Source organism: Mastomys coucha, unplaced genomic scaffold, assembly GCF_008632895.1.
Source record: "Mastomys coucha isolate ucsf_1 unplaced genomic scaffold, UCSF_Mcou_1 pScaffold12, whole genome shotgun sequence".
NCBI lineage: Eukaryota > Metazoa > Chordata > Mammalia > Rodentia > Muridae > Mastomys > Mastomys coucha.
In genome coordinates, this window is record NW_022196894.1 from 10915208 (window position 1) to 10928511 (window position 13304).

The window sequence follows — 13304 nt, forward strand, 5'->3', positions numbered from 1 at the left end:
ATTTTATGTGTATGAGTACACTGTAGTTGTACAGATGGCAGTGACCTATGGTGTGTGTGGCTGCTGAGAATAGAACTCAGGACCTCTGCTGCCCCGCTTGGTTGGCTCCAGCCCTGCTCGATCCGGCATAATTTACTGCAGCTGTCTTCAGACACACCAGAAGAGAGCATCCTAGCTCATTATGGGTGGTTGTGAGCCACCATGTGGTTGCTGGGATCCGAACTCAGGACCTTCAGAAGAGCAGTCAGTGCTCTTATCCGCTGAGCCATCTCACCAGCCCGAGAAAAATGTATTTTCACTATTGCTGTAGATGAGCATCTACATAAGAGTTAAATCGATTGTTGTTTTATATCAAACAACCTTTATAATACTTATTTTTATTTTTTATAATATTCTATAAATTTTAAGGAATATGACAAAAAATATATTATAGGTCTTGAAGGGGGGTCTATGGGAGGAGCGGTGGTACAAAAGGGGAACAAGAATGTGATTCAATTCTATTTAATTAAAATATGTTTTTAAATGTTAACAAATTCAGATAAATTGAAATCATGTAACTTTTCTGATAATGTAATAAAAGTTAAAAAAAAAAAAAGCAACAGAAACCCACTCACAGGAATCTTCAGTGGTAACCTGGGGGGTAGATCGGAAATGAACTCTTCAAATCTGATTAGCTGGTTAGCATGATGTAACAAGGCTTCAGAGGCCTGGTTTTTATGTACCAAAATGATGTGGAAACCATGCCGGTGCCTAAGATCACTGAGTTCCAATGCAAAATTGACATCAGCTGAAAGGAAGAAAACAAGAATTAGGAACATTCAACAGAGACAGCCCTGGACAGCTAGTGTCCAAGAAGACAGGCAGGTCTAGCTCAGGTTCAGTTACTCTCCCCTTTTTGAACAAGAGCATATTTTCTCTTGAAGGGTTAACATGACAGGGCAATCATATCACACACATTAAGACTTGGCTACCTTCTAGTATTAACAGGGAGCAGGTATTAAACACGTTGGAGAGACACAAATCTGAAAATTATTCATCTTGCAATTTTTAAGTTATAATACCCACCCCCATATACACACAAAATCAAACAAACCATTTTCTTGAATAAACTGGCCCTGCAATAACTCATGGAGAACAACTAAAATTTTGGATTCTGTTTTCTTTCTTAAGTTTTTCAGTTAAGTGTTCTCTATGGCTGGGCAATGGTGGCACACGTCTATAATCCCAGCACTTGGGAGGCAGAGGCAGGCGGATTTCTGAGTTCGAGGCCAGCCTTGTCTACAGAGTGAGTTCCAGGACAGCCAGGGCTACACAGAGAAACCCTGTCTCGAAAAACTAAAACAAAACAAAACAAAACAAAAAAGCAAAGTGTTCTCTATGTAGCCCAAACCAGCCTGCATGCTTGATCCTCCTGCCTTATCCTCCTATATGCTGAGACTATAAGGGTAAACTACACCAGGCTATAGACTCAGCCATTTCTCTAAACAGTTGCAAACAATCATCACTGTGTGCCCTGTGTTCACGTCTCTATGGTTCTTTGGCTTGTCATTTCTGATAATGCCCATGCAGTGAGTGTGGGTGAAACTAGTAGAAGCTTTGACACTTACTTGACACAAGAACCACAGTAGCTGGAGCAGTGTGTGTATTTGCAAACCTTCGCAGGCTCTGACGGAGTTTATCATCAGCAGCATTCTTTGCAGTAGCATTTATGTGAGCAACAGTTACCTGTGATCATTTATCAAAAGGGTCATTGAACAAGAGCTAGGGTTAGAAAACTGCCACATACTTGGTCCACATTATTTTTCAAACAAAGATCTCACTGTGTAGCCCAGGCTAGCCTTAAATTCTTGACTCTCCTACCTTAGTCTCCTACATGCTGAGATTATAGAAATGTTCCACAACACCTGACCCCTAGTAGATAACACCCAAGGAAAGAAGATCTTCAATTATTATTGTTGGGAATGGAAAGGTTACAAGTGGATCTCAGTTTCAGAACTGGTTGTCCATATAAAAAGTGGAGAAATTACTGTCCTATAATTCTCATTTCTAATTGCTTGAACTTTTTATCTCCCTTAAGAAAAGAAGTAGGAAAAGGCTGGGCAGTGGTGGCACATGCCTTTAATCCCAGCACTTGAGGGGAAGAGACAGGCGGATTTCGGAGTTGAGGCCAGCCTGGTCTACAAAGCGAGTTCCAGGACAGCCAGGGCTACACAGAGACACCCTGTCTCAAAAAACAAAACAAAACAAAAAGAAGTAGGAAAAGGAAGTCAACTTCTAAGTCACCAAGCTTTCCACAATACATTTTGTTCACAATCTGCAAGTGGTAAGTAAGGTACACTATGGAGCTCCATTTTATCACCTATGTCATCCAATGTCTGGGACTGCCTGACAGGTGGAAGAGAGGACACCACCCGTAAGAAAGCAAAAACCACCAACTCTTGTTAAGACTATCACACCTAAACAAAGCTAAGTACCTCAACCACATATAATTTTCATTTCAATTTGAGTTTGTGTAAGTATGTATATCGTATAATATAATATATATATCTGTGTTGCATATAAAGATATAATTCTATACAGAAATATGAAATGTTAGTGGCATTATTTATTCAAGAGTCAAACATCTGGAGTCTCTATTATAGTTTTACAGCAGACCTTGAGGTCAGCTTGTCTTGATTTTTTTCTAAAGACTTATTTATTTATTATGTATACAGTGTTCTACCTGCATATATACCTGCAGACCAGAAGAGGGCATCAGATTCCATTCCAGATGGTTGTGAACCACCATGTGGTTGCTTGGAATTGAACTCAGGACCTCTGGAAGAGCCATCTCTCCAGCCCTAGCTTCCCTTGATTTAAATTTTAGTTCTTAATGCTGTGCATGATGGTGCATGCCTTTATTCTCAGCACTTAGGAGACAGAGATAGGTAGACCTCTGTGAATTCAAGGCTAGTCATTACATACCAACTTCTAGGCCAGATAAGGCTATCTGCTAAGACTCTGTCTCTAAATAAATATTCTAATTCTTTCATTTATTGGCGATATACTGACAAAGAAGTGGTTTCCTTCTTATATCTTCAATTACATGTACAAATACTGCATCCATTCTGTATGCCTAGCTAACAGAGCAGGGCTGAAGCTGAAGCAGACAGCACATGCGGCCACTACAGTGCATAGTGTCAAGATATAAGCAGCGTTACTGAAAAATCAAATGTTTACATTTCAGCATTCTAGGAAAAACTGTGTGTGGCTTTCTCTCATTTGAAAACAGCATAAAAAATAATATCACGGGCTGGAGAGATGACTCAGCTGTTAAGAGCACTGACTGCTCTTCCAGAGGACCCGAGTTCAATTCCCAGCAACCACATGGTGGCTCACAACCATCTGTAATGGGATCCGATGCCCTCTTCTGGTGTGTGTCTGAAGACGGCTGCAGTGTACTCATATAAATAAAAATAAATAAATCTTTAAAAAAGAAAAAAAGAAGAAGAAAAAAAAAGATTCTAGCTTTTTTTAAAAAATCAGAAAGCTGGATGGTGGTGGTGCACACCTTTAATCCCAGCACTTGGGAGCCAGAGGCAGGTGGATTTCTGAGTTCGAGGCCAGTCTGGTCTACAGAGTGAGTTCCAGGACAGCCAGGGCTACACAGAGAAACCCTGTCTCAAAAAAACCAAAAAAAAAATAAAAAAATAAAAAAATAAAAAAATAAAAAAAAATCTGGAATTGGGATTTTTAAACACAACACCCCAAATAATCACACATACTTATTCTGCTACTACAGCAGATTAACATTTTTAAAAATTTCATTATTTTAAATTTTCTATTTGGGTGTTTTGCCTATGTGTATGTCTGTGTACCACATGTGCCAGAAGAGGGTGTAGGATGCCTGGGACTGAAGTTACATACAGATGACTGATAGACACCATGTGGGTTCTGGGAACTGAACTCCAGTCCTCTGCAAGTCAGTGTTGAGCAACTGCTCTGGCCCTCAGCAGATTACAAAGCTTAAAAAAACAAACAAATAGGGCTGGTGAGATGGCTCAGTAGGTAAGAACACTGACTGCTATTCCGAAGGTCCTGAGTTCTGATCCCAGCAACCACATGGTGGCTCATAACCACCCATAATGAGATCTGACGCCCTCTTCTGGTGTGTCTGAAGAGAGTGGGGCCGGAGAGAGCAGGGCCAGCAAAGGTCCTGAGTTCAATTCCCAGCAGCCACACACATGATGGCTCATGGCCATCTGTACAGCCACAGTGTACTCATACACATAAAATAAATAAATCTTAAAAAAAACCCAAATAAACAACAACAAAAAGCCTTACCTGACAATTATTCAGTTCTTGAATAACTTCCTTGTTTTCTTTACTGATGTCACATACACAGATAAACTCTGCTTCCCTGTGTCCTCTAAAAAACTTCTCACGGATTCTTTGTACAACAGTTGTTGCTGACCGGCCAGAGGGGACTGAGCAGTTTTCAATATCCCAGAAAACACCAATTGGGGGGAGGGTCTCCAGCACCTGTCCAGTGACTGCAACTTCTGGTGAGCCTTAAAAATGTTAATACTTCAAGTTACACAAAGTGTAAGACAAACTGCAAGCTAAATTACAATAGGTAACTACCCATCATTCTAAACAGCAGAAACATCAAGTTATTGCTTGCCGTTAAGTTTAGGGATACCAACTTCACTGGATAGCCTAAGAAGCAACCATAACATTCTAGTGACATACTGAGACCACTCCTATTTTTAGTAGCATCAAACCTACAAATCAGTGGTTCCATGACCTCATCTCCTGCTGACCCCATGGTGCTTCTCCAATGAAGACCAGAAACTGAGTGGATGTTAAGGTCCCTGGACCTGCTTCCACCTCAGTACAGATCTAGCTTCCTGTTGGGTATGAAAGAGCATTGAAAAGACCATCAAAGTGAAACTATAGTACTGCTCCTCACTTTAAACTACTGTGGTACATTATGAACATCTGGTTTAACCTTTCAGAGATGTTTTCTTCAATAAAATATCACAGTAACTGCTTTTTAGGAAAATGATTTTGACTAAGAACACTGAGGTTTCAAATACTATTTATTAATAATGGCACTATGGCCATGCAGTGGTGGTGCACGCCTTTAATCCTAGCACTTGGGAAGCATAAACAGGCAGGCCTCTTAAGTTCCTGGTCAGCCTGCTCTACAGACCAAGTTCCAGGAAAGCGAAGGCTACACTGTCTTGAAAAACAAAACAAAAATAACAACAACAACAACGAAAATCAAGACACTACTAAATTTTTCTAAATACTAAATATGTATAGGGAGCACTAAGAACCTAAGCTGAGTTCAAGTGTGATAGCACAAGTCTTTAATCCCAGCACTCAGGAGGCAGAGGCAGGTCTGAAGACCTCTGTTCTATATATAGAGGGTTCCAGGACAGCCAGGGCTACACAGAGAGACCCTGTCTCAAAAAACCAAACCAAATCAAAACAAAACAAACCAAAGCATACAATCTAAGTGAGCCCAAGTCTCCGACAGCACTTAATCTAATAGACTCCTCATTTTTCTATACAGATTCTAGTCTCAAACACCCTCAATCCAACAGAAAGGTCTATAATCAAAAAAAATTTTGCCAAATGAGGAAAAGGCTCACATATACTTTAAAACACAAATGTACCCGTAGAATCACTAGGAAGTTTTTAGAGGCAATTAAATACAACATTTGTGTCAAATGTTGAAAACAACTCAAATAGAGGCTATAGAGATGTGTCAGTACTCAAGAACACTTGTTCTTGCAGAGCATACTGGTTCAGTTCCTAGCATAGACATGGTGGCTGATGTCTTTCTGTAACTCCAGTTCCAGGGGATCCAGTACCCCTCCTTTTGGGCTCCGCAAGCAGCAGGCACACATTTAGTAAGTTTACACACATGCATGCAAAACACTGTTGTACACATAAAATAAAAGCAAATAAACCTTTGAGAGAGAGAGAGAGAGAGAGAGAGAGAACTTAAATGCACTTTTTTATGCTACACCATTATTTACCAAATTTCGAAGCAGTTTTGCCTAGACTGGTTGCCAACAATGAGGTCTCCTTTTCCATGCCTTTTGTTCCACAGCCATTACACAGAGGAATAGCTGGAGGTGCAGGCTGAGTACTTGGAGGTGGTATATTTGGCCAGATTTTAGCAGCATCAATTATACTATTTCTTGCTGGCTGTTTTAATATTTTTAAAAAAAGGAAGAAGTTTTAGACACATCAATACAGAACCTAAATTCATATACAACTGAAACATCATCCTAAACATTTCACCTTCCTACCTGCTGACCTCTGATAAAGCATATTTTCAGACAACCTTTATCAGAACAATCAGCTACCAATTCAGTTTCATCTCAAGAAGCAACTTCAAATGCTCAGTCCTTTCCAACCCGGGACATCCGTTTGATATAAAGGAGATCTTACATGCACCTCCTACAAATGGCAGAAAAGCTTTCCTTTGAGCACTACCATGACTACAGCCGAGTTTCAAGTTCCTCATATTACAAAAAGACAACGTGCAATTACTTCCCTACCGTGAAAGGCCCATGTATAAGCTGAGCTTAAGTTATAAGGACTAACAGCATCCTAGAGAAGGGTGATCATAGACTGCAAGCTAAGGTGTCTTGTAGGACAGGACTCTCTTGTGACCAGAGGCTCAAGCACAAGCTACACATGTTAATTACACTGCACTTTTTTGGAAGACCTCCCATTTTACCCTTTGTATCTTTCAGCACCAGAAGCAGCTATGCTGATGGGAATGTAATCTACATCATGAAGAATCATCAATCCCATGCACAGTAAAGATATGGCAAGACAGAGCCATTTAACAGAACCAAACCTCATCTCCCCCAGGATAAAGAATAAAAGATACAGACCTTGTTTAGACAGTCTTCACAGTAAAGTGAGCCCTTTAAACAAACCGGAGGTGCCACATTTAGGTGAAGAGAGTTGGTGCACAAGTGAGGTGTAAGCTCTGAATGGGAAAGGCGCTCTTCCAAATGCCCAGGAGCCCCACTTGGGAAATCAGAACAGGGGAAATAGCCAGCAGAAGTACAGCCCTGTAGAGTCTGGAACTGATGCAGCTTGTGTACATTACTGTGACATGACTGGAAATGGAGCTTCCCACAACATGACAGGTGCTTGCAGGAAGGTAGGTTACTCTCTACACACATGCTGGGGAAGTCACTTGCAAGGCCCACCAAGTTGTTCCTAGTGGAGGCATTCTGCAGTGAAGACACGGATTGGAAAGCAAAACCTGACCCTACTTGACACGTGACTGTCCCGGTGCTTGGTGCGTCTAAGAGTGAGCCTGTGTGAATCAAGCTCCCAGAACCTCCACTACTGCCACCGCCACCACCAAAACGCATGGGTGAAGTGGAGGGTTCATTAGGGCAATGAGCACAGCAGCTTACTTTGGGAATAGCTGAGAGCTGTACTTTAGGTTGCTCAAGAGAATGAATATCAGGAAGTGGGACTGCTGGGAAAAATTTAGAGCCAACATGAAGGGGAGATGGTATATCCTTTAACTCCACAGCAGCTTTCTTGTTCTCCATGTACTCTTTCTGAGGAGAGATCAGAACACAAGTGAGTTTTTGGAGCGACTGTGTTTCATTCTTTCATACACTACTACGTTAAAAAATTGGAAAATAATGTTCAATTTTCTTTATACCATTTAATCATAACTGAACAAATAGAACAGCATCCAGCTAAGTTCAGGGACAATCATAATAGAGGTCTGCAGGAAGGCAACTAAAGAAACATACAACTAAAATTAACACTACGTTTGTCAGAATCTTAAGACAGTCAGGCAAAAGGGTCTGTTTTAGCAAGCCAGGTTAACTATCCATACCTCAGAGACAATATATAATTTCTCCTTGCTTCAAAGCACTGTCTAAAGAAAACTGAGATGTGCAAACCATGATTTCACAGACAGCATTCAAGGAAGGTGGTTTATGAGCACGTGGCTTCCTTTCACTTATTCCTGTAGGTAGTTAACAGGTTTTAGTAGGGTCTTCCTTAAAGGAGAAGACTGGTATTCCAAACACTATGAATAACACCTGCCACTTACCCAAAATGACCCAAATGTGCTGCCAATAACACAGAAGAAACACTGAAGCTTTAATGCAGCTTGTATACTGTGGCCGGTGCAAAGATACAGTACTTAGAACTATTCATTCTCAGTTCAAACAGCACCACCAAAAAGGAAAATTAAGAAGTAACATATTTAAAATATTCACAAGCAATCCTGAACAAAAAGTTGTTGTCAATCTTTTCTAATTTATAAGACTTAAAACTAAATCGGGGCAGTGGTCACACCTATCTGTAATCCTGGACTTGGGAGGTCAAGGCAGAAGGATCACAAATTCAAAGCCAACCTGGACTATATAAAGAAAACTTATCTCCAAAGCCACTTAAGAGAGTATAGTTAAATACAATTTATTTTATACTTTTCATTGATTTTACTATGCAAACTTTGGAACTTGGGAGCTTTAATAAGGAGCCAAATTCCCCCCAATTTTAAACACTTAAAACCTCTGCCACTCAGAGTGGAATGCTAAGTTGAGCAAGTGTGTTCTTACTGAGCGAGCGAGCATAAACTGGCTGGAGAGACTGTCCACACCACCAGTACTCATCGTCTATTCAGTGTGCCATGTTCTGCACATAGTTACCGTTTGGGAACTAAGAGGCAATGTCTGCTCAGGACGAGAAAAGCAACCAGAGAATTTCCAAAGCCATGGCTTAGCATCATTATCTTGGTGAAACCATCCAAGTGTTCTGCTGCAAGGGTTCTCAGTTCCGTTCCCTTCCATCACATAGCCAGGCAATGTGGTTCAACATTCTTTCATCTTTCTTTTCTCTCTTTCTTCCACCCTGTTAAAAATGAGTTAACGTCTATGTTACTTCTTTGCACAAGTACACATTTTAAAATGTTAAAGTATGAGACCATAGCTGTGCTTATGGTGCAATGGCTCTCAAAGTGTCAGACCTCAAAGAACAAAGACAGCATGGCAATCACATCTCACTACAGGCTTCTAAAATTTGGTAAACTTGGTTGATTGTAACTACATAAATTTGATTTAGGAAAAAAAAAAAAGAACCTATGATCTGAGGCTGGGAGACGGTTAAGAATCTGCTACACAGAAATGAGGACCTCGATTCAGATCCCAGCACTTTCATAAAAGACAGGCACACAACTATAACTCCAGCGCTGAGGAAAACAGCCAGATCCCTAGAGTTTAATGGTTACCCTGCCTAACAAAACCAAGCAGCTCCAGGTTCAGTGACAGACTCACACGAAAAATAAAGTGCGAAGGAGCCAGTGACATGGCTCAGTGGTTAAAGGTGATTGCCTCCAAGCCTGTCAACCTTAGTTCCACTCCTGAGATCATCATATTGGAGAGAACTCATGCCATCGTGTGTGTATACACACCACACATACATACACACACATAAACAAATGTAATTTTTAAAAAATTAAATAGAGAATGATGAGAAAGGTATCCAACAACCACCTCTGGCCTCTACACATGTGTACATAAGTGCTTGTACACCTGCATGCCTGCACATGTGCACACACCCACATGAACATGAGCATACACCACACATACCATTTATGATCTGCCATTCCTCATATCCATTACAAGCTTATGTTACCACCATAACCAGCTTTTCTGTAGGTGCTAGGGATTAAATTCAGGTCCTTGTGCTTATGCAATAAGTACTTTACCTACTGAGCCAGCCACCTCCCTAGCCACTAGAACTTTTCAAATGAGAATGGACATAGGCATTCTTGAAAGACAGAGCCAGCCAGTCAGTGGGGGCACACGCCTTTAATCCCAGCACTTGGGAGGCAGAGGCAGGCGGATTTCTGAGTTCGAGGCCAGCCTGGTCTACAGAGTGAGTTCCAGGACAGCCAGGGCTACACAGAGAAAAACAAAAAACAAACACAAACAAAAAGAAAGACAGAATCAAATCATGGACAGTGCACATCTCTAGCTGAGAACTCCGCTCTTCACGGCTGAAATAAGCCTCCAGGCTCCAATCAGACTTTGCCTACAGTTCTTTTTTTTTTCTTTTCTCTTCTTTTCTTTTTTTGTGACAGGACTTCTCTGTGTAGCACCAGCTGCCCTGAAACTATGTAGTTCAGGCTGCCCTCAAACTCAGAGATCTGTCTGCCTCTGCCTCTCTAGTGCTGATACTAGGGCCACCACACTCAGCCTATAGTTTTTCTTAACTTTCATATATTTCTTCCTATAAGTTCTGCTTAGAGAGCAAAGAAGTTACCAGCAGATAGCAGCTAATCTTAGTAAAAGAACAACCACAGTTATCAACCTTTCTCTCTGCCCAGTGCAAGCACAGAAGGGCCAAATTAAATGACCTCAGAGGACTTTGAATTCTATTCTACAAATGAAGCCAACCAACTGATTTCTTGGTTTGTTTACAATGAAAGAGCAATGTTATCACCAAACATCCAGCAATTAAGGAAGTCACAACCCAAAGATGTCCTTTACGCCAGACACTCTTCTAAATCTTAGTATACTAAAGGCAAAGCCAATGCACACTCTTTGAGCAGGGAGAAAGCTAGTAATAATGACAACAACTAACCTTTATTTGTAAGTCCTTAGCACAACAAACCAACACTGACCACATTCAGTGATTATTTATCAGAGATTTCATCTGTGCATGTAGAAGATAATTTCTTTCCTTTGTATCTCTGGTAAGATGCTTCTGAGATTTTTCTATCTTCATGATAGGGTGAGAGGAGAAAGGTTCATAACGTATTTCAAGTTTGGGTGGACTGATCACATAAATTATGGTCTGCAAGCCAAAGTCAACCTGCTGTCTGTATGCATATGTGTGCTTGTGTATGTCAATCTAGTTTTTCTTGGACAGGATCTGATCCTGTAATCCTGAAGTCTGGCCTCAAACTTGTAACACTCTTGCTGCTTCAGCCTCCCAAATGCTGAGATTACAGGTGTGAGGCATGACACACCTGTATTTAAATGGTCTGTAAACTAAGAATATATTTTGAATTTCTTAAATTCTTGAGAAAGTGTTCTTAAACATGAAACTTAAACTTTAGTATCTATAAAGTTTCATTAGGACATAGCTACACTCCTTCATTTAAATAATATCTATGGCTGAGTTTAACTATAGTTGAGACTTGAGTCTTTGCTATATGATCCAGTTGTAAAATCCAATATATTTACTTTTTGGGTAGTGTGCTGAAACTATTTAAGTTTCTGTTTGCAGGCTGGGGAAAGTATGGAGCTTAGTGGCATATGGAAGGGTCTAGGTTGAATCCCAGACAGAGGCAGCAAGGGAAGAAAGAGAAGGGGGAAAAAAAAAGAAGTTTGTTTCCTTGTCTGTACACAGCATTTTAAAAAGTGAATTAGAGAATGTATGCACTGCCTGTTTTCACCACTATATCCTGTGCTCTGCCTAAGACTATTCTGTGGTAATCACAAAGTAATCATTTGTTAAATGAAGGAATTAGAGAACTAGCCTAGTACAGTTGAAAATAGTTTGGAGACAAAGTTTACCATCCCTGCTTGAATTACAATGCCTGTTTTTATCATTAAGTCCAGATTGTACCAGGTGATGGTGGCACATGCATTTAAGCCCAGTACTAGGGAGTCAGAGGCAGGTGGATCTGTTTAATTTGAGACCAGCCTGATTTACAGAGCAAGTTCCAGGACAGCCAAGGATAAACAGAGAAACCCTGTCTCTAAAACAAAAGCAAAAACAAAAACAAACAAACAAAAGCAAACCCCACAAAAATCCAGGTATCACCCAACACACTCCACTCTCATTCATAAGAACTTGTCATACTTAGAGTGTTCATAATGTCAGCATGCTTAAACCTTTCAAAGCCAAATCCTAAAATGAACTACCATATCTAACACTTCAATGAGAAACAGAAACTTTTAAAATAAAGTTTCATAGCTAGCTTAAGGCTCACACCTACCTCTTTCTACACCAAGGTGCCTTCAGTATTGCTCAAAGTGCTGGGAGTGGTAACACAAGAGGTAGAGGCAGGAGGATATCTGCAAGTTTAAGGGCAGCCAAGTTCCAAGCAGCTGTGGTTACACACTGAGACTTTGTCGATAGACAGACAGACAGACAGGCAGGCAGGCAGGCAAGCACATCTAGATAGATTACTCAGTTCAAACAAATATAAGGAAAAACATTAGTGGCCTGCGGCCTAAAATTTTCCCAAATATTCCTAGGAATCCCATTTAAGCAACTTAATCAGTCAGGGAAAGCTCTAATATGAGAATTTTCCCTTCTAAAACTCTCAGTCTCTGAGCAACTTAGACACTGGCTGAGAATGCAGCGTGCAACATTGTACTTGCCTGCATGATGGTTCTGAAGGCCACCTTATTTGTGCTGCTGTGGGCATGTCATCTTTCTAAACATAAGGCCCATCTCTTGTGAGTCTAATCATCAGGGCAACCCCCCGCTTACTTACAGAATTATTTGTAGTTTGGTGACAAGAGATACCCGAGGATGAATTATTTCCCAAATGACCTCCCCCGTGCCACAAACTGCCAGTCCTATGTATTTGCTCGTCTTCTACCTTTAACCTAAAATGACTATTTGATGATCTCTATTAGAATATAAATTTCATAACAGTATTGACTGTATGTGAATATTCGGTATCCCAACCTAGCAACTCCACAGTGCCTCACAAATATCAATAAAAGACCCTGGACAAATGTAGAGCTCACTGAAGATGAAGACCATTTAGCTGACAATTTCCTTGTATGCAAAACATTATGTTCCTGGAAAGTCCAAAAGATACTAGTGTAACTAGAAAACAGCACGTTCATGCTAGAATTAATTGGGGAAGTGGCTGAAACTGAAACTGCATCCAAAGTGGCTGCTCAAACATAAAAACAAAAAAATGATAAGGGACTCAGCTTGACCATTGTCCTTTTTCTCAACTTTCCCACTTTGCACATCCAGCGAAGGTTGCTACTGACACCTGGAGGGCCCGGGAGCGAGCAGGGAGACAGGAGCCGGCTGGGACTAAACGCCCCGGAAGAGACTGGGCGAGGATTGGAGACCGACTTTTTCGCGCGGCCCCTTCCGCAGGTCCCAGTCCTGGTCCTTCAACCCCAAAAGCATCAGTCTGGGGGAAAAAAGGCGCCGTTTCGGGACTAGCTGTGTTGCTGGACAGAGCACCCGCTGCGCCCGAGTGGAGTCCCGGCACTGACAGAGGACTCACCTCAGCCACTAGCTCCTTCGCTTACATTCCGCCACCGCCGCCTTCCCCC

The 13304-nt window shown here is 41.1% G+C and overlaps 1 protein-coding gene across 9 annotated transcripts in view; it reads right to left on the reverse strand.

Moving 5' to 3' along the window:
* Marf1 (meiosis regulator and mRNA stability factor 1) overlaps positions 1-13304 on the reverse strand; it is a 56700-nt gene that overhangs the window by 42810 nt on the left and 586 nt on the right. For 3 of the 9 annotated variants that reach the window (XM_031363135.1, XM_031363131.1, XM_031363140.1), the window contains exons 1-7: positions 13256-13304; positions 8694-8895; positions 6900-7586; positions 6030-6201; positions 4324-4550; positions 1608-1725; positions 615-787 (exon numbers count right to left, since the gene is read on the reverse strand). In XM_031363135.1, coding sequence (XP_031218995.1) covers positions 615-787; positions 1608-1725; positions 4324-4550; positions 6030-6201; positions 6900-7586; positions 8694-8834 — 1518 coding nt within the window. In that variant the 5' untranslated portion in view covers positions 8835-8895; positions 13256-13304. Of the gene's footprint in view, positions 1-614; positions 788-1607; positions 1726-4323; positions 4551-6029; positions 6202-6899; positions 7587-7873; positions 8505-8603; positions 8673-8693; positions 8896-13255 lie in introns of those variants that run through there. The other 6 variants (XM_031363132.1, XM_031363134.1, XM_031363138.1 and 3 more) reach the window with 5 other exon arrangements.